Source organism: Seriola dumerili, unplaced genomic scaffold (genome assembly GCF_002260705.1).
Source record: "Seriola dumerili isolate Sdu_G_001 unplaced genomic scaffold, Sdu_1.0 BDQW01000003.1, whole genome shotgun sequence".
Classification (NCBI taxonomy): domain Eukaryota; kingdom Metazoa; phylum Chordata; class Actinopteri; order Carangiformes; family Carangidae; genus Seriola; species Seriola dumerili.
The window spans coordinates 2,511,143-2,538,771 of NW_019174258.1; the positions used below are offsets into that span (position 1 = coordinate 2,511,143).

Consider the following 27,629-nt stretch of genomic DNA (forward strand, 5'->3'; position numbering starts at 1 on the left):
CTTGCACACAAAGTATGTTTTGAGATCCACCCACAGGTTTTTAAATGGTGTTCAGGTCAGGGGACTGTGAGAGCCGTTCCAGAAGGTTCAGCTTGAGTTTCTTGAGGTAGTTCATGGTGGATGTTGAGGTCTGGTTTGGATCACTGTCCTGCTACAGTAGCCAGCCTCTTTTCAGTTAAACTTTCTTGACTGATGGCAGGATACTTGGATCCAGAATCTGCTGATATTAAGTGGAATCAATTCCTTGCTCTATCTGTGCAACGTTTTCTGAGTCACTGGCTGCCACTCAACCCCAAAGCAGAATATTTCCACCCCCATGCTGAACAGTTGGAAAGGTGTTCTTTCCGTCAAATGCTGCTCCTTTTTCTCTATACACATTTGGTGATTGTGGGCAAAGAGCTCAATCTTAACTTCATCTGTCCACAGCATTAGTTTCCTAAATGACTCCGGGTTGTTCAGATGTTGCCGTACAGACTTCATACATTGACTTTTGTGATGAGTTTGCAGGTGAGGTTTCCTCCTGATGTCTTCCTGTTTGTGAATCAATGTGGCACAGTGCACCGCCACTCCAGGTCCTTCCTGTAGGTCTTGTAGGATTTTGCTTTGCCTTTCTACCCCTGAACAGCCATTTCTGACATTTCAAACAGTTGAAATTTCAAACTGGAAGAGATTTCATATTTGTATGGCCTCCCCTGCCTTGTAGGCAGCTGTTTGCATCGTTTTCAGAACCTCAGCCAGTTGCTTAGAGGAGCAAAGTGTTGTTTAGTGTTACCGCAAGGAATGATCACATCTGGAAATGTCACCAGCTGTCAATTTCTAGTAACAGTTCTTGACCTGCCTTACATGTCCAGTCAATAAAAGCCAAGTTAGTGAATTTGAGACTTCACAAGCTGCCCAAACTTTTGCACATGCAAAAGTGTGAAAAAGTGATTTCTAAGTTTAGGTTCAAGAAATAAAAAGTAACCATAACATTTGAGGAAAGACTATTTTTACATGTCTGTTACTTCTTTTCACTCCAAAAATGAACAAGATTATTTTGTATTTTACCCAGGGGTGCACAAGCTTTTGCATGCAACTATCTATCTGTAAAACTATGTATCAAATCAAAACCTAATTTCTGTTCTATCAAGCTCACTGAGCTATTTTGGGAATCACTGGGCAATGGGATGTAAGGGAGAAGTAGAGATACAAAGAGTTGGACAACAGCTACTGAAGCGCAAGAAATGAAGAACAGATCTGAGGAAAAAATCTGGAAGTGAACTGCCTTGCAAGACTTTATATAAAAGTCTAAACATGTTTGGCTAAATGTGATCATGACCTTTGAGAAGAGAAGAGAAGAGAAGAGAAGGGAAAAGAAGGACTCAAAAAGCATTAAAAAAAAAGCAGAAAAAAGAATGGAAGCAGAAGAGGTCTGGATATGATCTGGTCTCAGATACAGACCAGTAAACTGGCTGACAGACAAACAGCGTTCAGTCTTGTCAAACTCTAACACTCCACAGTCCACATTAGGTTCTGGCTCCCAGCCAGGCCAGTGACAAAAACCTCTCATCAATGCCATTCCTCATCTGTCCTCAGAGTCCCATTGTCTGCAGTGTGGACCGTTTCAACTCTGGTCTCAGTCCAGACCAACATATAACAGCCACTGAAGTACTGAAATCAGTAGTCATGCAGCGCTTCGCTCTCCCTTTGTAAACTGTGATGAAATCATATTCTGTATTTACATACAGCGCATGTAGAATTTATTCTGAAAGATGCCATTAAAGTCAACACAGAGGCACAGAGAGAAACACACAGAAAGAGCAAAGAAAAGTGACATAACTGATCTTAATTTTTGTCCTAAAAACCAACCGTCTGTCGGTGTTATCACCTCGTTAGCGGTTGTGGCGCTGCCTCCACTAAATGAGACATACACTGAGCATTGCTATGCAGCCCTCCTGCCCCTCTAGGGGAGCTTTCGAATAGGGAAGGTCTGTTTGATCTCAACACTTATCTGCTTCATTTCTGTTCTCTTCTGTGGTACTCACCAGCCATCACTTTGATTTGTGGTCAGGCTCAAGTCAAGTGCATTAACCACCTAACACACAGATGTGCACATTTAGCTGCATAAACACACACACACACACACACACACACACACACACAAATGCACTCACCATCAAAAAGAAATGGTCTTTTTGCAAACCTCAGGTGGAGTGAAATGAATGTGCTTGCTTGCAGGGTCTTTGATAGCATTTCAGAAAGTGTTTAGACTGTATTTATATACCGCTGAAGAAAATACCAGCATGCTATCGGTGCCGTGTTACGTATTTCAACAGGTCCAGAGCTCAATAGATTTTTTTTTTTATTCTGCCAGAGTGACTCATTTGCTCAGTATTCACTCGTGGACAAATCTGTAAATTGCTTCTTTTCTTGTGTCCAGATGTCCAATCCCATAATTATTCCAAATTAGAGCAAAGTTATACACAAAAACAGAATGATTCACAGCTCTTTTAATGCCTCCTGAAGATTTGAAATGAATCACTTTTGCCCAAACTGAGAACAGAAGCTGTAATCTGAGCATCAAAGGCAATAATTGAGAGTTGGTCCTTTAGCACTGGACTGGATACAAGTGTTTTTGTGTTGTACTGTACACTGTTTATTCTTTCATGTTTGTGCTTAAAAAATGCACCCATAACCTCACACTCATCATCCATAAACTCATGCAATGATGGCAGAATGAGAAGGACAGGAAAACCTCATTTAAACAACCTAAAGTAGCTGTTTTTGTTGTGTTGCATGTGGCAGTTTTCTAACTTGTACAACTAATACAAAAAAGAAAAGAAAGTTTAGCTCTTTTTAAATGAGCTGAATCAAAAGAAAGAAGGAAAGATGTGTTTATAATTGGTGCCATGGTATTTCCTCTGGTGTTTGACGCTGTATACTCTGCCTGTATAAACAAGGAAAGTCCTCAAAAGTAATCAATAATTAAAAGAAAAGAATTGCCTTTGAAAAAAAAGCTGCTTCAATGCTGTTCTTAAACTTACCAGACAGTAAAGAAACACTCAGATAAATAGAATTAGACAGCGGATAACCATGGCAAAATACAAAAGAGGGTAAGTGAAATTGAAAACACACTATTTCCCTGCTCTATATCCTATTCCTGTACGCTAGCCCTGTGCATCTATATGTGAAATAGATTCCTATATGCCATCCAGAGTCCTTCACGCTGCTTGGTAGCGACGTCCCTAAATATAAGGAAGGTAAGTATGCATGTAGATTGGGTCGAGCACAGGAGACGCTCCCCTAGAAGGAGTTGGCCTGTTTTATTGGAGAAAAGTATTTTCTGTTGGAGGGAGAGAAACACTGCAGGGTAGGCTTTTCTGCAGTGTCTGCAATAACAGCGTTAATTTCTGGAGGTGTCTCCTTTCAATGGGGTTTGTTGTGAAAGACTGGGAGGCATGAAGAGGAGGTAGGAGGTTTTGGGGATGCTGGGGGCCTCTAGTAGCAGGTTATCTGTTTAAATAAAGCCCCGCAAAGCTGTGTGATCGCGGAGGAAAAAAAACACACATGCAGGAAAGAAAATGTTTTAAAGGTATCCGTGCAGACATCCTCTCATGCTCATGCATAAAAAAAGAAATGAGTTTCAGAAGTTAACATGCAAGAGGTCGCATGCAAACACAAACAGTCTGCCTCTTTTTTTCTGATGCATCATGACTGATCGTTTCCATCCGAGAGATGCTGTCTTCTGTTTGACTGTTGTGTGTAAAACATGTTTTATAGTTGAACAATAGTAAAGGATTGAGTTTCTGTGAGCGGAGACAGAGGCTGTAGAAGGAAACATCATATTTCTTTCTTTTGGTTTTGCTTCTGTGCTTTATTTTATTTTTAACTGCTAAATTGGGGCAATAAGCCTGAGTTTACCAATACAAACGAAATACAGTCATACAAGACTAAATGCTCATTTCCAGGCTGCTTGTTGATTTCTCTGTGTGTGAAAGGCCATGAAATAAATGTTTGTGTTTGCTTATTATCCACTCACTTATCTTTTGTGTCTGCAAGAAACCCAGTTAGAGGAAGAAAGAGAGACAGCAAGAGAGAGAAAGAGAGGAAGACATACTGATAGACAAACAGAGAATGAGTCTGAAAGTACTGTAGATAAAGAGTGGAGATTTCAGATATAGCCGTTAGCAGTTCAGCCATGATGGTGGCTGAACACAGCTGTCAGACCCAGATGGTGAGTTGCTAATAACATTCAGAGTTTTGCAGCGCACCGTTTATTTTCTAATAATAAAACTGTTAGCGCTTGCTAATAGCAGAGCCACTGCCTGCCAAGCACACGTTCCGGCTGACACTCACACCACTCTGCTGCCATTTATGTGCCATACTGCCGAGCCGAATGGGTCTATAGTAGGCCCTAACACAGTCAGACAGACAGACAGACAGACAGACAGACAGACAGACAGACAGACAGACAGACAGACAGACAGACACACACACACACACACACACACACACACACATGCTCTCTGACCGGCGAGCAGTTATGTGTGATCAAGCAGAGCAGAAAGACCCAAGGCAATGATCAAGTGGATGTGCAATGTTATAAACATGAAGAAATAAATATACATGTGGAGGAGAATATAAACACACACGCCTGGGCGCACACACACACACACACACACACAAACACACAAGTGCGCACATTCTTATGAATATATTTGAGAAAACTTGTCTTGTAGAATGTGACTTTCAAGAAATAACCCTACATTCTGGCTCTGGAAAATCATTAAATTCAGTAATTGTTAGACAAGTAGTTCTGTGATCAGACAGTAGTATGTTTGCATCCTCTTCCCTGTGTTATCCATTCTTAAACAGATGCTGCTGAGGAGTCTTTGGGCAAATCAGCCAAATCCACAGCAATATATCAGTCTGAAACTCTGACTATAGATGTGTGAAGATTATGTTTTGAAAGTTGTTAAACATTTGCATTTCAAAAGTAACTTTTTTCATCTAAGTTTAATGATTAAATAATTCAAGGAATAAGAAGTCAAGGGAACAGTAATCTCAATAGGTGCAAACTGAGATCCCTCTAATACATTCAGAATTCAAAATAGGAAATTAATGCAATTATGAAACGAGCAATAAATGAAACATTTTTAAAGAAAAATCAAATTCATGAATGGATTGTATCTGGACAGTAGTTCTGGGCAGAACACCCAGACTCCCAGGGACAAAAACAAAAGGTGCTTTTCTGCGAAAGTGCTGACTCATTACAGTGCGTCCTACAATAGAGAGCTACTGTGGTGTGACACAGTATGTCACTGACCCTAAAAAGACTGCTGTTTCCTTTTACAGACTTTCCCAATTTAGGTTAGATCGATGGTCTTATATACAGTATATATATATATATATATATATATATATATACACATACATATTCTGGGATTTTTACTTTCATTCAGTACCTCACCTACACTTGGAGTTGAACCTGTCACATGTGCCACCACTCCTTATATCTAAGCTGTTCATGAAAAGGGACTGCAAGTGTGTGTCTGTATGTAAAAAACAGAAAGAGCAAGCTTCTCTTGTCAGTATCATACAAGGTTGTTTCAACCCGCAACTTATATATTAAATATTTCAACAGGAGCCAATTTCCCGTTAAGTGTCATTACAGTGTTTCTGCACACACGTACGCCTGCAAAGTGCCACAATTAATTGGACTTCATTTCCGGGAGATAATTTCCGACTGTTAGGCAGGCTGTAGAAGCACATCACCATGCACATAATTACATAGGAAGGCAGGAGCAGCAGAATTTATCTTCCACCCTAAATATGAGAGGCTGGCGAGTGGGTCTCTGCTATAGCCTTTGAAGAGGCGTTTGTGTCTGTACGCCAACGGTCTGTAAATGAGCTAGCACTGTCACATTACTGAGACACGGCTTCATTTAGGGTTAAACTCACTGAGTCGGGGCTTCCATATCTCTGACTCCCTCAAAATATTTAGCGGATGAATAAATTACAAAGATGCTAGATTAAATTACATCACCCAGGTGGACAAATGAAACAAAAAATAAAACAAACAGCACAGAAACAATAAACCAGAATAGCAAAAAACAACATGAATTAACTCCAAATTAACTCTGCATACTGTGCCAGGTCTCCAGCTGTCTCATGTAGATGAAAGCAGAAACCTGTGTCTTGGGTAATTGAGCTCCCCTCTGCCAAAGTTATCATTTTGCTTATTATGCAGGGATATGTAACACAGCAAAGTAGCTAGACTCTCTGTAGTGAAACCACCCCTTTACTGCAAGGTTTGAAATGTGCAAGACTAAAGACAAGATGGGGGACGTGTGGAGGACAGGGGACCGCCAAGTGACACAGCAGGGGGCTTTTGTTAAAGGTCTTTCCAGTCAGAGTGTGTGGAAAACTGGAAGAGAACAGAGAGATGAGAGGAGTGTTGACTTAAAAAGGAAATTAAATGATTCGTGGAAGTCTATGAGGTGGATGAAGCACTGGTGAGTTGTTAACATGGAAAAATCTAGTCCGTCTGTGTGTGTGTGTGTGTGTGTGTACCTGTATGTCTGAGTGTGTGTGTGTGTGTGTGTGTGTGTGTGTGTGTTAGGTGTGTGTGTGTGTGTGTATTCACATGCACGTGTGTGCGAGTGTGTGTGTGAGACAGAAGGTTCTGGGGCTGCTGTGTGCAGTACCGGCTGGCAGGGTGGCTGTCAGAATGGCCCTGTTTCCTGTGTCAGCTCTAAAATAGGTCCAAACACAGCAGAGATGCACGACACACTCTGGCTATTTACAGCACTCACACAGTGTGTGCGCAGGATGCTGCCAAGTGTGTGGAACCAGACGCACTCTGTGTTGTACTGTATCTACTCACAGACTAGAAAAAAAAAAGTACTCACTTTAAATAACATGACAAGGCAAAGAAATGCTGCAAAAAAAAATGCTGATGACATAGATGGTTGATATTCTTTTGTTGAATGTTTTATGTATCACAATAAAATGTGTGTGAGTGTGTGTGAGTCAGTGTGTGTGCGTCCTTGACCCCTCCATATGTAGGTGTTGTGAGAGTACGTGTATAGTAAGGGCACTGCGCCCTGCTTATGTCACTGCACCCACCGCCTGTTTATTGGAACGTCGCCCTCTGTGTGTCCGTGACAACCAACAAACCTCCCAAATGACGCAGACATGCAGCTACCTTGCCGCCTTGCTCTGTACATGCACAAGGAAGCTGTCCATGTGCTCAAATATGGTAAAACAGGTACTCTACGTCCCAGTACACAGGAGCAGGTTATTCCATACATTTTAGGTTAGAGTTTTTTATCATATGGTCACATTGATCTTTAACATTGCACACCAAATCTAATCTCATTTAAACAGTTAGAAAAAGTTAGCACTCTATTTTTGTTGTCTTATACTGTTTCCATTTCTTTCACAGAGAGGCACATGCTCATGGTGGCACTTTGGAGTAGTAGTAGCAGCCCGCTGGTTCACACATGACCCAATGTGCTGAAACCAGGCTACCTAACTGTCTCATTACCCTATACACATCTATAACTACCATTTCCTGCCACGATTGTTTATGTAAAGTAGCAGAAAGTCTGTAGTCAGTTGTCAAATCACATCAGCCAAGAGCAGTGTCAACAGTTGGACCACAATTCCACAACAGACTGTACATGAGGAAGTGAGCAATTACATCAAGTGAGATTCTCGTATCTCAATCGTATCATTATAATGACGGACTTCTGAGCTGCTTGCTACCCTAAGATCTTACTTGTTAAGGGAGGAAACCATTTAAAAACAAGAATGACTCAAGTGAGTTTGAGTTAAGCCGTTAAATTGTCAGGACAGATGTGACAGTACCATGCGCTGACCGCCCCCGCTGTTCTCACACAACGCAGCCGTGACTTGATCAACTCCCGTCGGCATCAGACATGTTCAAACATTAGCAGGTTGGTTCACCTACTGAACTTGGACCATTTACATTTCAGCAGCATTTTGTCAGTGTGTGCTGCCTACTACCTGAGTGTTGTGGGCTTGATCTGCAGCTATTTTTAGATTAACCCCCGTGAATAGATACGGCATAACATTAAGTTTCAGTCTCCGTTTAGTTGTGCTCTGCCACTCGCCCACACTTTCTCAAGTGTGTCCTCCCTCTCCTCTCTGTTTCTTTTCTCTTTGTGTTTTTTAAACTAAATTTCCATGCCTACTCTCAATTAGCCGTTAAGCCAAACGACTATTTCTCAGGTGAGGTGAGAAATGGAGAGAAGAGACACCTGAAAAACACATGCATGATTTTTGAAAAAGCAATGTTATATGACAAATACTACATGCGCATCTTTTCCAAAATACATCGGGAAATGCAGAAGAGACATGACAAGCTCGCAGTTGAGCTGGTGCTCACTTTTAGATGCGGCTGCTGCCCTTTCAGAATCTTGGTGCTGCCTGTTGGCCGACCTGTTTGTTTATATCCGTGTATGTGTATATGTGTGTGTGTGTGTGTGTGTGCGTGTGTTGGTGCATGCATCTGTAAGTGCTTGTGAGCTGCGAGTGAAAAAGAATTGAGTGGAGAGGAGGCGACCATATGGTGGCAGCTACCGGTGTATACTGTGTCAGTTTTCAGTCATGGTGGCCTCTCATGCATTGAGGAAGAGAAGGAAGATGAGGAGGAGGAGGAGGAGGAGGAGAAGGAGGAGACTGATAAGACAGCTCAGGCCATTTTCAAATTCTACTGAAATTATTTTAATTGCCAGTGAGAGCAGCAGAGCTTTGAATTTTATCTCCCTCTTTCTCTTTGCCTGCATCAGTCTCTTTGTCTCTCACTATCCTGCCCCATGTGGTCCCTCTTCCCTCCTGACACGTTTCACCTCGTTCTCTATCAGGTTTTCCAGAAAATATCTTTTTAAACACAGGCAACCGTCAACCCTCACCTGGGGCTGCTGAGGAGGGAGTGTGAGTGCTTTTCCCTGTCAGTGTTTTTTATGTGTGTGTACCTGTACACACGTGTTAATACAGAGAGCTCAAAGGGCCGGTGTTTAACACCCAGGCACAATATGACCAAGCTTTGAACCAGAAAAGCGAACCAAGAAATCTTGTCTTAGTCGATTTGTGTGTGTGTGTGTGTGTGTGTGTGTGTGTGTGTGTGTGCGTGCGTGCGTGCGTGTGCATGTGTGTGGGTGCATGCATGTCCTGTGTGCACTTGTGCTCCATGAACCAGAGAGCTCGGGTCAGATGCCTCCAGTGTTGGGCTTAAAGCTGCTTTGAATGGGCCAGGCTGTGCTCATCTTCTGTCTAATCTTCCTGCTCTGGTGAGTGTAGGGAGGAGGAGAAAAAATCCATAGTCTTTTCATCCTCCTGTGACCACTGTGCCTGTGAGACAGCAGCCGTGGGAATGGAGATGGATACAGGCAGCCCTGCCTCTGACCTCCCTCTACTCTAACACAAGGGTGGAGATAAACAGGGCCACAAGGATCGCTAACATCTTTCTTTCTCAGGCACACACAAATGCATGCACACATACACACAACGGCACAGACATCTCATTAAAGCAATAGCAGGTGAATGTTGCAACAGCAGTGTGCCACTGGGAGAGAGGTCTATTAGGGATACTATCAAGAGACGGGGGAAGGAAATGAGAGTCAGTGTGCTGGTCCTGTGCGCATCTGATTCTGGTATGACATATGTGTTTGACGTATGTCTAATTTTGACCCAGGGGATCCGGCCAAGGATCCAGTATTAATACTTATTGACTGAATCATTATGATAATGTCGTGACTAGAGGGTTAGTAAAGAATCCCTACGATAAATATCTATTACCCAAAGTGTGAGTGTGTGTCTACGAGAAAGAGACTTGTTGGCATGTGAATGTCTGTGTGAGTGTCCAAAAAGAGTGCGAAAGAAAACAGACAGCCTGAGAGTGAGCATACAGCAGGCACTTCATCCTAAATTACTCTTCCCTCCTCTCTGCTTCCCGGAGATTTTGGAGTGATACTCCCCTCTTGCTCCCTCGCTCCCTCAGCTGTCAAAACCCGTCACCACAACTATTCCACTTCAGCCACAGGGACGGAGAGAAAGCTTTGTCCCTCTCCATCACCCTCCTTTCACATCCCTCTCACTAATGGCAGTTGTGGCATACTGGGATGTATATTGAGAATGCATTTACTTGTATCCTTACTTTTTTTTTTTTTTAACCATGACCTATTGGTTTAAGGACACGACAGGAAACTAATAATGTTTTAGTTTTTGCTAACAAGAGTCTCATACTGCAGAATGTCAAACAGCCATTCCTTTGGTCATGGCTTGTATCCATAGAGATGCATGTGTCTTATTATGGTTTGTCAGGGGTCATTAGTGTAATCCAAGCAGACAGAAGTTTATACTGAGAAAAGTGCACCATAGTATTCTCTTTCTGTTTGTGTGTGTGTGTGTTTTTTTAAGCATCTATATGCAGCCACTTCCGATAATGTCATCCTACACTGCTCTCCGCTCCTCGCAACCAGAGACTATCAGCTGTGAACTCATCGCTCTCCTTTAATGGCCAGGTCTCTTAGAAGAAAAAAAGAAGAGGCACAAAAACTAAGAGCATTGCAGAGCAGTGAAGATGTTGTGCATGTTCAATAAAGAGGCTGCCCGAGTGTGTGTGAGGGTGAAAAGACAGTTTCCTTACTTCTGAGAAAGAGTGAGCCAACCAGGGCTGTGGGTCTCTCTTGATTTCTGTTTTTGTCTCTGCCACAACATTCTTTCCCAAGGGTCTCACACCCTTCAAAAAAAAAAAAAAAAAAAAGTCGACCAGTGGAGTTCACAGCTTGGTCTGGCCTGGCATGCCTGTGTTACACTTCAGAGAGTAACCTCACGACACAGGGCCATTAACCGAACATGCCTCTTTGGTACAGCGGTGACATGCAGAAGTGTGTCGCTGCTCAGCCTCCACACTTTAAGGACCAGTCCTACATTGTGTCCACAGAAAGAACCTCCTATGTCAGGTCTCTGAGGCCATGTGCTCTCCAAGGGTGACACTATACCCAAACTCTGTAATTATAGAACGCAAAAAGCATTCTTCAGCCTGGTTAACCAGAACTATGAGAGAGAGGGACAAATATTTACTCCCCCCCCACCCCTTCCCTCTGTTCCTCCTCCTTTAACATGCCCCCACCCCAATAATTTAACAGTAAGAGCAACTCAGCCTTGTAAACACAATAGTTATGTCTGCGCTCACAGAGCCATGAAGCAGACATACAGGCTCCACTACCCCACTACCCCTGCAGCTACTACTAATACAGCCTCCTCTCCTCTCCTCTCCTCTCCTCTCCTCTCCTCTCCTCTCCTCTATTACACTTAATAACTCTATAGAAATATAACTTTGTTTTTATCTTTCTTTCTCTATCAATATTTATCCTCACATGCTGTATATTTAGTCCACGGATGGTGCAACAGACCCTGTGGGAATCCAATAACTGCCAAAGTTGTCAAACAACAACAGTTGTCACAAGTAATACCTCAGACGCTGAAATACAGTGCAGTGCAATACAAACTGGAGTTGGGTCCTGCACACTTCTCTCTATGAAGTTATTCCGTCTTGTCTGCACAAACTAATGTTTGAGTCGTTTTCAAACTTAAAGGTCAAAGGGCAGTCTTTTTCCTTCCACTCTACGCCAAGTGTGAGGAACAAAGAACTTTATCTATTATATGCAAATGACCCATATAAAATTTCTCTCACCATAACTGTTTGACAGTAACACATTTGTGCAGCACACTGATTCAGTAGGACAGTCCTATGAAGCTGAAATCAATAATTAGTGAGGTGTCTGGAATACACCGGCAAATTAAGGAGGTGTTAGCCCTAATAAAATCTGCATGTTTATTAATATGATACCAAATATTGTTTTAATTGTCGGAGCCAAGGGGAACATAAGCCCTGTAGCATGTGTATGTGTCTCGGACATGTATTAATAGGATACTCCAGACTGTTTGTATTAACACTTTGTAAACAATGCGATGATATCTCAGGCTTTCATTTCTGTGCCTGTGCATGCATCCTAATTCATTTTCACTAAATACATGAAATAGAGAATAACAACTTCCGGTGCAACCGTTCCTGTCAGACAGCGAAAGCAAAAAAATTAAAAAATAAAATAAAAAATGAGAGAATGGCATTATCTCAAATGCTATTTGTGAATTTTTGTTTGATGTTAACGGGCAAGCTCAATGCATTAAGCCTGGAATGTAAGTAATGTGCACTTAGACATAGAGTGCCATCCACACTGTGTGGACAGCATCGTTTAACATGCGGCAATAACTCTGTTAAGCTGCTGCCTCTCGTTGCCTCTCTTTCACCCTGCATCTTCTCTAATCTCTCTTCCCATTGTCACTCGCTGTATACATTTCATAAATGGTGCACTAGTGTGAAAGATAAAAGATGAGAGAGGAAGCTGCAGGTCTCTTTAGAGCTATTTAGTTTGTAACGTTCTCTCTCCCTCTGGTCCTGTTTGTCTGAGTGAAGCAAGATACTGAAAATACACCAGAAACATTTGATATGATGCAGTGGTAGCGCACGACTTTTACTCTTGCTTTGAAAAATACTGAAACACGTTGTGATTCAAGAGTGGAACTGAACTCTATCAGTACAAATGCAGGCCTGGCCTCCACAGAGGACCCGCACCCTGGGTGAATGACTGTGAGAGTTTCTGTATGGCAGGATGAAGTGTGTTCATTTCCTTATTTATTGACTCACTTGCTTTTCTCTGAGTGTTTGAAATTAATAACAGCCAGCAGAAATCAGACAGAGGGATGAAAATCAGCACTTTCCCCGCAGTGAAGCCATTCATCAAGCTAACGAGGGGGAGAATAGGAGTGGAGGAGGCGAGGAGGGGAAAAGTGACGTCTGGAGAGGGAGCGGAGAGAGAGAGAGAGAGAAAGAGAGAGAGAGAGAGAGCGGGAGGGAAGCAGGTGCAGTGTGAGGTGGAGGGAGGGAGGGAGGGAGGGAGGGAAGGAGGGAAGGAAAGTGACGTTGGGAACAGAGGCGAGGGGAAGGAAGCTAAGTTTGTTTGTGAGGAGAAGGAGGAGAGTCATTTGGAGAATAGCAGGGCAGACAGGGGAGGAGGAGGAGCTGTGTCTCTCTAAAAAGAGGGGTAGAGATAGACAGAAAGACAAGTTTGACATTGGATTATAAATAGAGAGGGAGGAGAGAGACAGAATGTTTCCTCTGGACTGAATGACTGAGGGATTGGCACAGAAATCAAGGCAGTATAAAGACAAACGATGATGTGTTTGTACGTTTTAAAGTCTGTGTCTTTGCTTATCGCTAATGAGTGGCTTTTTACACTTTGATAACAACTACATCCACAATGACTGGGTCCCTTAGGGCTCAGCAAGTGGCATCTGGTCTCCACATTCATTCAGCAAACTGCTCTAACAGCAGTATTGCCTCATGATGATAAGGACTGAGGAAGATGCAATGCAGAGCTCTTGTGGACTGTCCCCAACAGTAGTGTTTTCCCCCACTTCCTTTTCACTGATGGGTGATGATGGGCCTGCCCTCTCCTGAAAGCCTTCGCCCTTGCAATGACTAGGTCCCTTGTTGCTCCGCCTCCCCGACCGTCCACCAGAGACCCAACAGTATCTCACACCCAGAGTCGGGCTGACTAAGCACTTACCGCTGAGCCTCTCTTCTCAGAGCGAGAGAGGTGTGCCATGCTGAGAACTCTGCCACAGGAAAATAATTAGCAAAGTGGAGCTCTGCCCAAACACACTGGGCTAAATCTAGTACCACTTCACATACAAATGCAGCCATAAATCTTTCTTTCTTTCTTTCTTTCTTTCTTTCTTTCTTTCTTTCTTTCTTTCTTTCTTTCTTTCTTTCTTTCTTTCTTTTACTTTCTTGTTTAGGTTTTTTGTTATGCTTATATAATTGTAGTACTAATATTACAGGATAAATGTAGGATAATTACAATGAATGTGACTCCCAGTAAATATATACAGTCCTCTGTGATGGAGTAAAACAGCCAGCGAACGCTACAAGCTGCTTTGTACTCTTTCCTCAGTCTGAGTCGGTCCAAGCTGAGAAACTTGTGCTTGGTGCGTTGTAGTGACGCAAACTGTGCCCATCTCACTGTACATGGATATCTGTATTTTTAACTTTAAAGTTAGACCATGGTGTCTTTGGTAACCAAAGCTAAATATAGTGAGCTCCTCCTGAGCAGTCTCCAGTTTCTCACTCCTTTCCGAGAGGCAGGTGGAGCAGAGAGGGGGAGGGGGAAGGCGGGATAACACCCAGTCTTGAATAAATCATCCCTCGACTTTTGACCCATATGAAGCAGGAGGTTGTTTTTGTACTTCTGCACTGCCACCCCATCCACCCCCCACCCCCTTCTCTCGCCGGCCTCTGCACCCCTCCTCTATCTCATTCATTTTCTCCTCCACATGACAGGTCAATCTGGATCGATTTCATCTGCCCTCAACCGCTGAGACCAACATCCTGGCACCCAGAAATAGAGCTCTGTGTGATAGAGGAGCATCCGACCAAGCGTTACTGTTAGCACGCAGCTCTTAGAAGAAGTGAGTGGGGAAAGGATGATAGAACAGAACTATTCTGAAAACGTTCAATTCACTGCACAGATGAACTACACCGGTATAAGTGAGCAAAATACGCTTGTGAAGATGGGAACTGGATTGTTATGACTAGTTGTGGTGTGTGGGTGACATTGGTTCAGCAGGTTTCACCCAAACCACCCTATTGTACACCATTCACATGGTTGGTGGCCTTGCTTACCTGTTACTTTATTCTTATGAGATGGCACACACATGTGCACAAGCACTAGAAAAACCCACACAAACACACACACAAGCCTGCTTCCCAAATCTTGCAGTCCCCTCTCTCTTTCTCTCACAGCCTCTTTCACACACTTTGCGGTGCATATACACGCACCTGGTGTTTTATCTTTGTCAGCATATTCGGGGTGCCTCGGCTTCCTGCTGGGCTCTGAACTCCAGCGTGTCTTTGCATTGCGAACCCCTGAGGTGCGCCTTCCTTCATAACATACACACACACCAGTCGCAGGTGAGACACACTAGCAGTCTCATGCAATGTTAACCTCTCTTTATCTCCTCGCCAACTCTCCTCGCAGAGTAAATACATTTGTGCCTGGGAAAAAAAAAAAATCTTTTTCTTTTGCATCAGTGGAGTAGTATCGCAGTAACGCCGCGTCCTGGTGGCGGCTGGGCTGTACAGGCCGGAGTCAGGACACTCTTTCCCCAGGCAAGGACACGGAGACCTGGCTCTCCGTCTCCATCACTCAGCCTGTCCTCCTGGAGCTACGTGGCCAGACTGCTCATCACCCATCCACCCCCCCTCAACCCCTCCTCATATGCATGGATTTGCATAAAACAAAGACATGGCTCTGCCTGCAACGTCTGCCATGGTTGAAACCGCTAAGAACACGATCGACCAGACCACACCACACGCAGCCCCTCCAAGCTCGGCTGGCAGGTTGTCAGAGCGCAACATCACTGTAACGCAGCGGCATGGCGAGGGGACTGAGATTTACGAGGCTGACTAAGATAGACACCCTCATGGTTTTCCACTTTCATTCGTTTAACATCCGTTCCCTTGGCATTGTTTATATTCTACACCCCTTAGCAGTGAGCAGAGGGCACCTAATTCACAGTGATGACGTGGGAGGAGAATCAGAGCACTTAAAACACTTCATCTAAAGATGATTTGTCCTTGTCTTCCCTGATGGCTTTTGTCCTGTTTCCCCTCCTAAAGTTAAGTGGAGCTGGAGAAAGGCCAGCCACTGATCCCACACCTCACTTAGACACAATCAAGTAAATAACACTGGATGCTAATACATGTACACACGAGCACGCACGCTCATACACGTATTCTACTCCACCAAGGTGGGAAGTCATGAATGCGAGCTCAAACCGTCTCTCATTCTTATGTGTCATGACCAAGCACATCAGGGGGGTTTGCTACGGAGCAGTCACTGAAACCATTACAAGAACAATTGGGTTTGTAATATACATTTGCTCAGGTTCCTCTCTGTCTCCGTGAATTGATTTTCAGGACTAGAAGCGTATTCTTTCACTCTGCCTCTCTCCTGTTGTCCGAGACACTAGGACGCTTTTCCTCTCTCTGCCTTTTTTCACACAAAATCTGAACATGTAATTTGCATTTGAATGAGTGGTTGTAATCTGCTGGTTGTGTTGTTGATCCAGGACGACTGAGAACTTCTGTATTGTGTGTGTGTGTGTGTGTGTGTGTGTGTGTATATATGTGTGTGTGTGTGTTTTTTTTTCTTCAAGGAAATACATATAGTACTTGGCGAAGTTATGGCATTGGGAGAGGGAGAGAGAGAAAGATGTGATGGAGAGAGATATTGTAACAGTAGAGTAAAATAGAGTAGGTGAGGGCTTTTTAGCATATCAATAGGAATTGACACTACAATGCATCATGTATCTGTTATGGAAGCCTTGTACAATATGCTATAAAACACAAATACTCTATGTTGTGTCTATATCCTCTCTCTATTAAATATGGGAGTCTAATGAATAATTAATTAATAATAAATATGAATTTCATTGTGTAGTGATATAATAGCAAAATAGGAACAACATGATCAGTAACAATACTCTGTCTATTATTGTTGTTGTGCTTGATATTATACACACAGCTGTGGTTGCTTTTTTAAGGACTAATATTTTGTGAACTTGTTTTACAAGTCTGACTTCACTCACTGTTATGAAGTTGAGATTACAGAAGAAAGCAAAACAAAAAAGGCTTAAAGAGATCAAGCGAGAAGTGTTTTACCTCAGGAAGCCAAGGGCACGGAGGAATGGGGCTTGAAATCACAGATGGAGGAATTTTCTCGATGACCTAAGGGAGCAGATGAGATTGGACAAAACATATCAGAATGGATAAATGAACATCAAGGTAAATACACATGGCGTCCTCCACGCTCCCTCTTCTGTTTCTTCTACTGTTCGTCACTCCCTGTCACCCTGTCAGACACACACACACACACACACACACACACACACACACACACACACACACACACACACACACACACACACACACAAACAAACAGACATACAGACGCACACAAACAATCACAAAGAAACAAGTAGATCCATTCTGAGTGGGATTCACTCTCACCTTGTCTGTCTGGTGAAATACAGTACATGTATCACAGTAAGTGTTTGATGCGGAGGGAAATGTAAAAATTTGCATGCAAATAGATTTTACAGGCAGAACCCATGCATCAAAACACTGTAACCACAAGAGACAAAACTAAAATATCTAAGCATACAGTGTGCCGCTGCGCAGAAAAGGCAAAATAGTTTTATGCCCTTTATTCATGCTCATTTCATTAAATTGCATAATTAATTGCTCTAAAAGGGAGGGAATTTATCATTCAGACAAATAAACAGAGGAGGATGGTAATGCTTGCTTACTCTACTACCTCCTGAGTGACACTTTCATAAGCCCCCCCCCCTTCAAAACACACACAAGTAAGCATGTTGCTCTGGGCAGGTCCTAATAGATTTATTCATATTCCCTGTACACGTTGCTACACAAGTGAAAACATTAACTCCGCTCTTAGCCTCCTGTGCACAGATGCCAAGCCAGGGTCCCTTTAAAACGCTGTGGAAAATGAATTGTGGAAATACTTTGCCCATACACTGCAGTAAAGGAAATTTTAAATCATTGGATTTTCAAATAAATGCCACATAACTCAGTTCTACAGAGTATATAGAACTGCAGGAAAACAGAGGTGATGCAGCATGATGATATTAGTACTGCAGCAGAAAAAAAAAAAAAAAAAAAAAGTAATTGCATCTGCATCACAAAGTATAAGCTTTCATCAGGGGGACATATCTTGGTTTTGAGGAAAATCTTAAAAGGATGTTAACTGTGCTGGAAAAGCGAGAGCTTGTGTTGAAAAAAGAGAAAGTTGCCTCTTCGCTAACAGGTGATAGAGAGCAGACATGATGGTGCAGGTCACCTGTTAGAAATCTATGGAAATATCTCAGTTATGTTGTAAGGTATTCTTGATTTCCCCTGTCATTCATGTCATTCTCTAATACTCATTATACAATCGAGTACACTGTAGGCGCCAAGGACAGAAACTTATAAATAAACACTCTCTACTCTATACACAAACATTGCTGAATATAGATTATTGTTCCTCCTTAAATGACTAAATCCTCGTTGGATTGGTCTCTCGTGCGCATTGCTCTGCTGCAGCTCTACATTTTTAATGAAAAGCATGCTTTAAAAGTTGCAACTGTGGAAAAAATTAACTTACAGTGCTAGTAAAACCCTGGCAAGCAAAACACGTTCTCGAGTGAAGCTGTGATTTTTGGTCATCACTGTTGTGTTTTTTACTTGTAGGCATTTGAAAACTGTATGCCATTCTGAAAGACGATAATCCCTCTTAAATTTTTTTTTTTTTTAATCTGTCACCTTTTATACAATGGGACTGCCGAGAGATGGAGTTGCATTTATTTAAGTCACAGGCTCTTGGTTTGGGTCCATTTACAGACGTATAAAATTACCCTAGCAAGTCCTGACCACCTCATTACCAACATAACCTGCAGCCAGTCTTTCAAGGACAACTCTCTAATGACACCGCGTGTATCCGCTTAATGTCTATTTGAAGCACATAGTGACTTTCTACCACAAAGAAAGAAAAGGAATTTAAAGAAAGAGCAAAACGTACTCTGATAAAATAAGCATCTTAATTGATCCCTAATGTCCGTTTAATTCTGCAGAAGTTAGTGTTTCTGTGCAGTGCCTCTCATATCGACACTGCAAAGTGAGAGGAGTTTTTCTTTTGTCTCTCTGTGAATCTGGGCAGACCATTTGCAGATGGGGCTGCCACCTGGTTGTGCTGAGACACCTGACTACCGTTACTGTTAACTCTCTGCATATCCAGTATATCCTCCATCAGCACTGCTGCTTCTCAGAACCAAACTCATAAATAGTCAAAAGTGTTGTAATTTGCCACTGAGAAAAATAACATGACAAAATTCAAACTATATGAGATGCTTATACTGAAAGTAAATTACTATGTGATTTCAATGTGAATCTTTTGAGGCACCGGTGGCTCTGTGATGGGCTTGCAACATCATTTGGATTATGAACCTTTGAAAAGGATGAAAGAGGAAAAAAAGAAAAGAAAAGAAGGAAAGAATCAAATAAACTTCATGCAAAAGTTATCTTCAAAGAACCACTTTTCATCATAAATGCACACTGCCCTGATTGTTACAGAGTTATAGTAATGCACGTAATGACTTCTTGTTTTAAGTAGAGGAAGTTGAGGAACAAGCTAATAAAAAAAAGATGAGGGCAGAGAACTTTTTTTCCCCTATGTTTTAGTCATTTTGGATTCATTGTGGCACATGAGAGATGATGAATACATTTTCTTCCCAAACAGATTTGGAATTGCTTTGACTTTTTTTTTTTTTTTTTTAATCTTAATTAAAGAGTAAACTCAGGGCTGACACTGAAAATCCCAGTTTGACACACCCAGTCTGACTCATGACTTGTTTTGTTGTGTCTTTGCAACACCCACAATATAATCCTTACATAATGTGGGTGTGAAAATAAAATTAACTGCCACAAACACCACCGGACAATCCCCATTATACTTCTGTGATTAGTTAAAATAGGCTGCCTTATTTTTATCACCCTCATTTCCACTTGACAGTGTCTCAGTGGCTTTTTCTCTTGAGCTACATGGCATGGAAAAAGAAAGAAATATGTTTGGCAGCGTGAAACTAAACCTGCCAGGCTTCGGCCAAGTGCCACGTCTGCCCTGTTCTACACGATTTAAGGTAACAGTTGTTCTGCATACATAAACACCTTCTGTGTATTTCAGCCTACCATATATGAGTCATTTCCTTGGAGCTACATCGTGTTAACACATTAACTAATGATATGGATTTTACATACTCAAAAAATGAATAAATAGCCAAATAAAATAACAAAATACACTTCTGCTAGAAGTTGTTTTTGCCTTAAACTAATGGCATTTTATTCAAATCTTCAGAAATACTTGCATAACAAAAAAAGTATGCTACAAGAATTTAACTCTGTCTCTGTCTGAGACAGTGGTGAAATACAGGAAATGGGTAAAAAAAGAAAAAAAAAAAATTGGCAGTGAGTGGTCTTAAATTTACTGTGTGCTGTACCATGTCGGATGTGCATGTACGTCTTATTCAGTGGGTTCTGGGCAGAGGAAATGAGCATGAGCTCCCCAGGGCAGGGATTACTCTAATGACTTTGAGAGCAGCCTTGTGCGCTGTAACTTTTGACCTCTGCTCATCCTCTTCTCCAAAAGACGACGAGAGTCATGAATGTGCATGCACAGACACTACTACTGGCACTTTTGAACATGTAAGCTCACATTTGATCTACATAGGCGCTGATCGACCTCTCACACAAACCGGTGTGAGATAAGAGATGCAGAATCACACACAAACGGCAACACAACCGATCCTCTGCAGCCCTTCCTGTGACACCGTCAAAAGCCTGTAAGAATCCTAAAACCCCCCAACCAGCCCTTATTTTTGGGTCTGTCAACTGGCGTGCTGCTACTTGAGTGAACATCGTGCTGCATCTTATGCTGTCAGCCCGCATAGCGCCAGCGTTCCATATGAGTGCATCATTGGAAGATCGATAGATTTATCACTTACATAACCATTGTGCACTGGTGCCACAGATATAAGGGGAAACATCTTTTTGCAAATTAGATCTGTCTTCACGCATGTGTCATTTAGCTTGGAGACTGAATGTATTTGAGTCATGTAAATGCCAGAATACAGAGAAACACGAGGAATATCATGCTGTGAAACAAAAGGCTGGGCCTGTTTACTGTTTGTCTGTGCAGTTGTGTTTGTGCTGGTGTGTGTAGGCTGGCAAGTGTGTTTTCATTTCATCTGTCTTTGTGGTTAGTGTGTTTTCAGTTCGGGTGCATGGGCATTTGAGATTTAACTGATCTCGTACAATAAGGAAACAATCAAAATAAACAAGCTAATGAGTCTAACAAGGCCGTCTCATACAGAAACCAAATTTTCATTTTTTACATACCACTCAAAACACATAAAAAAAAAACCCACCACACAAATGCACGGCCTGTAGCGAAGCAAAGCCTAACTTCTAAGTAAGAAGAAATGATTTTCTCTTTGAAATGGCAAGTACAGAAACATATTCTTTAAAGGGGGGGGGGGGGGGGGGGGCGTAACAGTGATCCTCTGTGAAGTCATTTAATACATTGTTGTGGTTAATATGAAATATCAAAATATAGCAGCATACCGCTTAGATCAAATAGATGTAATTAGATAAATTGAGGAAGAAGGAGAGCGGCTTGGTTGTAAATTGCATGGTGTGTGCATGCTAAGACCCAACACTGGCACAGCTGCATGGAGCTGCACTCACGATTTATCATCTCTACATCGCAGGAGCCAGTGGCCCACACCACTATTAATCATCAGCAAAATCATTTAATTCAGCCCAAGCCCGCCTATTGTCTCAGTTTCTCCCCTCACTCTGGGCAAATCAGCCACCACAGCAGCAACACGCACCTCAGATGGAAATCACACAAAACAGGGTGGGATGCAAGTGTTGGGTTAAAACTGTCTTTCTTTTTTTTTTTTTTTTTTTTTTTTTTTTTTTTTTTTTTTGATAGGCTATGTAGCACATCATCACTACCAGATGGTGCAGAAGGTGGCTTTTTGTAAATTTAACAAGTATAAAATTTATAACTGCAAAGACTGCTGTTCTTAGTATAGAATAACAGCTGATCACTCAGTGCTTTGTCAACGCAGTGACAGTGTGGTAAATTTTTATGAAAGGTGCCCTTTGTGTGTGTCCTTTGCTCACAGCCGTGCACACACAAAACCGTGGCTAAGTTGCAAAAAAGCTGGCAAATCCCAGACAGAATCTGTCCTCAGAAACCTTAGTGTTTCTTCAAAGTGTATTTTGGCACGTTGGTCTTCCTGTTTCAACAAACAAATTGTTCTGGAACAGTGAAACAAGATGCCCACACGGCTATTCCTTGTCCCAGAACTTACAAAAGAACTTTTCCTCTTGTGTTTCAGAAAAGTGGCCCTTTCAGTTAGTGCAGCAGCACAGTGGAGAAGCTATGTTGAAAGATGTCAGAATGAGACGTCTAAACACTAGCTGAAATGCAGGATTGGGTACAGTAGCGCTGAGCCTCTTTTGCTCACCGCAGAGGCTGACTTACATTGGCACCTTCTCCAGCGCCCCCTCACATGCCTGACATGACTGTGCCCTCACTGCACCCCCTCCCCGCCCCCCTGCCTCCCCCCCTCTCCGAGGGCATGTCTGCTCCAGGGCCAACATCCAGGCCCACTGACAAACAGGATAAAGTGGGGTGAAATTTGGAAAGCCAAACGATGACATGCAAATGACAGTGAGCACACACAGTCCGAAAAATACAGCAGCAACACTACACATACACGGATCAGGAAGCAAGCGAGATGAAAAAGGGGCAAATGGAGGGTGCAAATATGAAAACATGCATAGCCAGAGGAAATTCACATAGAGATGTTATCCTTTCATACTGTCATTCAAGAAAACACACAGACACACACACACACACACACACATACATGAACACACACACACACACACACACACATTTACATGAACACACACAAGGACACATACAAGCACACAGAGAGAGAGAGAGATTCACACACATGCACTCAGAGAGAGAGACACACACACATCCCCTATAATCACATGTCACATTTTACAGTAAAATGAACAGGATGTCAGTATAACATATGAAACCACACTGGGCGTCCATCATCACACATGAGGATGTATATCATGGACCGAAATCTTTTAAATAGAAAATGAAAATATAATATTTCATCATACACAATAATTTGATTGTGAAGATGATTTAGGGTGGACATGGAGCTGACATGATGAAACAAAAATGGAAACAAATAAGATTTCAATCTAAGTCTGCGTTTTGGGATCATTGTAGTCTACTGTGAAAAAGATTTTTCATTCACAGTTAATTTGGAGATTTTGAAGAAAAAAAAATCTGTATCAGACAGTCGAATGTCAGAATACATCCATATGTAGGCCACTATGTGTCGAAATCTTTCTTTGTGGTTTCATCTGTAACACCGGACTTCAACCTCCTCATTTTTACATGCAGCTCTCGTGCATCAAAATGGATAAAGTGTCTCAACCTGAATTGCTCTCTAATTTTTTTTCCCCTCTATTATTTAGGGTAAATTCTCTGATAACTATGTTGTTAAAATAATGTTTGTGATGCGTTCAGGGTGGCCCGTTATTATGTTAGTTTTGGAAGTAAACACGTTAAAAAGGGGGGCAACAGCAAATACTGTAGAAAGACTAAAATGTAGTGCAGTCATCTCCAGTCTGTTTTTGATTCTAGTTGCATTACAAAAGCAAAAATTCTCAGGACAATTCAAAAGAAAAGAAAAGTGAGAAACTTATTGAAGACAATTACATACATTTATTGCATATCATTTAATTGTATGAAATGAAAAAAACGAGCACATAATCATCACATATGGTTAGTGAGTGAAATAATTTTGCACAGCAAAATATATATATATTTATATTCTATATATAAGATGAAAGATTAATTAACATATTTTCAAGATTTATTGGCGAATGGTACTCCCTCATTTTGTACATGCAGGGTGTCAATCCCTGACGATCTAACAATGTCCAGACATTATTGATTATAATAATTGTTATTGCTTTGCGAATATTGAGTTCGCTTAAGACAAAACACCAGTCTCTCCTGAACTGATAATAAAGTATCAAAATGTGACGATTAAGTCTTAACAGAATGCCAAACTTGAGATGTGGAGAATACTAACTTTTCCTTCACTTCTACAGGATTACAGGCGACATTTTATTTGATTTAATTTTTTTCTTAGTTTATTTCAGTCCAAAATATGACAGTTCGTTGAAGAAACACATTTCCAAAAAGAAAAAAAAGCATGGCAATTTACCTTGACTTCGGCTATGAGGATTATCTCCTCCAATAATACTTCTTTTTTTTAAATACAATGAGGAAACGTGTGGCGGAGACCAATAGAGCCCTCACACTTCTGTTTGAAGCACATGCTGCAAAAGCGCTGTTTATGCACTGCACAATACTGCTCATTTTGGAGCCGAGCCAATTTTTCTCAACCAATGTTAAAGAATACTTTTGTGCAGCAGTCAGCTCATTAATGATCCTAGTCATCTATACTCTTCAACCTGTAGCACATGTTACCTTTTTTGCAACTTAGATTATAAAACTTTGTACTTAAATTACGCTTTAAAAATTATTCAAATGTTGACAAATGCACAATGGAATATCTTTAAATAACAATATAGGCTTAAAGCAACAGTCTAAACTTCCAGGAAAGGGATTGGTGATTTCCTTTAACAGTGAAGTCTTTTTCTTTTTCCCCCCTTTGCACCGGGATCCCCGCTGATCAACTTCCACCAGGAATGCATAGCGCATTCACTGCAGCCTAATGACAGCCGATGGTGGTGCACTTCAACACAGCTGAAATGCACTTGTATAGATTACAAGGGGGGTGGGAAGTCCTGTCACTTTTTTGTTGCTGTCCCAAAAAAGTGAGGAGGCCATAAAATGAAGTATGAATGCCATGCTGGAGTCATCCGACAAAAAGGACATCTTCAAGCACAGAAAGAAAAAAAAAAAAAACCATACATGTCCAGCATGCAGGGCAGTTCAATAACACATCTCTTTTAAAAACAATGAATAGTTTGTAATGAATACAGTCTGTTGTTGCTCAACACAATAACAAGCAAAACGCATGAGATGAGGTGGCGTCAAACGGCAGGCTCGCAATCCTCCAAGTTTGGCAGACAAAAAAAAAAGAAAGGTAGAAAAGACCAAAAACATACTGTCGATGGATGCAGCTTTGACAGGAGTCTGTACACTGAATTGAAAGTAAAATGATGAAAAAGGGCAAGTTGATGAACTTCAAATGAGTATACTTAGTGCTTGCATGCACACTTCGTATACTGCGGCGTAAAGTTGGATCAACTTTCAAAAATCATATTTGACACTGCAAATCTAATGAACAACGATGAAAAATCTTGACAAACAGGCTATGCATAATATAGGCCTATAGTACTGAGTATGACAGCAAAAAGTAGATGAAAGTTTTCTGAATATGCCTCTCCAAAATTAAACACACGGATAACAGAGCCTTCCAAATCTAAAAACAGCCGCAGACTTGAGCAAACTCTTGTTTTCAAAAAATGTATAAAATAAAACAAAAACAAAAAAAAAAAGTTGACAAATTAGTTCTTGGTCTAGTGGGCTTTGCGCCAAATGAAAAAAAATGTTTCATAATGAAAACTTTATTAAGCGGGGGTGAGTAACTCATCTGATATTTCTTTCTCACGATAATGTCGAAACTCACATGAAAAACTCCGGGGATGAAGGGTTGTTGTCACTGCTGGATCCATTTTCTCTGAAGCCGTTGCTGATGAGCTTCTCATACTTTTCTTTGTACGCGTCCCTCTCCCGGACCAGCCTGGAGATCTCCTGCTTTAGGTGCTCGACCTGCTGGATGAGTTGCGTCTTCTCTCCCTCCAGGACGTGCCGCTGCTGGACCCGCTTGAACCGGCAGGACTGAGCGTAGCCTCTGTTCTTTAGGGTCCTCCTCTTCTGTTTCAATCTGATCACTTCTTCCTTGCTGACCCCCCGTAGCTGCCGGTTGAGCTCCCGCACTGACATGGTCACCAGCTGCTCGTCTGAAAACCGCTCCTCCAAGCGCATGTGTGGGTGATTTGTTCCAGAAGTGCCGTTGTTCTGGACGCCAGGTGCCTGGTGGTGGCTGCTGCTGTGGTGGTGGTGGTGATGGTGATGGTGTTGCGCTCCGTTCTGAGCGGCTGCCGCAGCGATAACTGCCGACACCACCGCCGCGGCAGACCCCATCTCTTCCCCGGCCATGGTGCCTCCTGCCCCGGCTGCGCCAGCAAACTGCTGGCTCCTGGCGTAGCCATCGAACGACTGGAGCTGGTGACTGCTGTTGATCAGCGCCTCGACTGCGTCTTCGGGGCTGAAGCCCAGCGCCTCTGGATTCAACTGCTGTTGATAACCGGACATCCAGTAGAAATCCTCTATGTGTGTCTTCTGCTCGCTCCCCGAGCCCGGACTGGGCGCCGAGAAGCTTGGGGAAGGGGGCACCGAGCTGCAAGGCGTGCTCATCGGGGTGGAAGACAAGGATCCCCCGGCGATAAGGCGACTGCACTGGCTGATGTTGCGATCGGGCTCCACCGGCTCCTTTTTCACTTCAAACTTCATCAGATCGAAGTCATTAACATATTCCATGGCCAGGGGACTGGTGGGCAGGTCGGAGTTGCTCATTGCCAGCTCTGATGCCATCCTCTTGCTGCTGACAGTCCTCCAAACGGGGTGAAGAGCAGCTGTCAAACTGGGTTGGTTTGGAAGAACGTGAGCCAGCTTGATTTTAAGCGTTTGTCTTGAAACTGAAAAATTAGGTTTTCAGCGTCCCTTTTGCAGCCACGGACTTGCAGGCGTGTGAGAGTAGTTTTTCTTTGCAGAGTCTATTGCACAGACACAGGAGTGCCGCGCGCACGAGTAGCGGAGTCCTTTTTCAGCATGTGAAATTCGGCGGTTTTGTATTTCAAACATTTAACACTTTACGGTTTCTTCATGAATACATTGCGCAGGCGGAGAGGGAGAGAAGCCGAGAGTAAGGGAGTGAATGCAGCCTCGCACGTTATAAGCCGCTGACTGGTGGGGCGATTTTTTAGAGGGATCACACAGCAGATGAGTTTAAGAGCATTGTAGCTGCCCTGACGTCAGGCTGGAAATGACTCGGACGAAGAGCCAATAGGGTCGCACACTCCGAGAGCTAATTAACATATTAGTAACCTGGAGAACAAAACTTTTCTGAACTGTCAAAGGCCATCAGCTGACTGTCAGCTGGGACACAAACCTCTTAACTCTTTGGCGACTCTGGCCGTAATTTTAATCTCCGTTTTTATATGAAGCAACAATTTTTACCAGTTTGATTTATTTTGATTTTGGTGGAATGGAGAGAAGCGTGCTGTAAATTCATTAACATGAGAGTCCTAATGCAAAACATTTAGAGAAAAGATAATAAAATTATATATATATATATATATATATATATATATATATATATATATATATAGATAGATAGATAGATAGATAGATAGATAGATAGATAGATCTCTAAAACAGACAAAGTGTATCATAACTATTCACCTTTTAATCAGAGCATTTACAACTTAATTTTATATTTTATAATATTTTTGATATTTTGAATTTTGAGTATTTAATTTAGTTTCCCTCCTAGAGAAATCACTTCAACTCATCCAAGACAGTATCTGATATTGATGTTATTTTGTAGCACAAATAACTACATAAAACATATTGACGATGTTGAGATGTGACTTTAGACACAATTGACTAAAAATAGGCTATGAAAGGTGGATTGAAGAGATTTGTCATGCCTTTGCGCACCATTATAAAACTCAACACTGCCACCTTTTGGACGTGCCAGTGCATGGGATTCCCCTCGCAGTGGCTGTAATAGGCCAT

The 27,629-nt window shown here is 42.2% G+C and overlaps 1 protein-coding gene across 1 annotated transcript in view; it reads right to left on the minus strand.

Moving 5' to 3' along the window:
- maf (MAF bZIP transcription factor) overlaps window positions 1–26,795 on the minus strand; it is a 73,050-nt gene extending 46,255 nt beyond the window's left edge. Inside the window, exons 1-2 of the mRNA XM_022745790.1 lie at window positions 25,456–26,795; window positions 16,796–16,861 (exon numbers count right to left, since the gene is read on the minus strand). Coding sequence (XP_022601511.1) covers window positions 16,834–16,861; window positions 25,456–26,423 — 996 coding nt within the window. The 5' untranslated portion in view covers window positions 26,424–26,795 and the 3' untranslated portion in view covers window positions 16,796–16,833. The remainder of the gene's footprint in view (window positions 1–16,795; window positions 16,862–25,455) is intronic.
- Window positions 26,796–27,629: the final 834 nt, after the last annotated feature.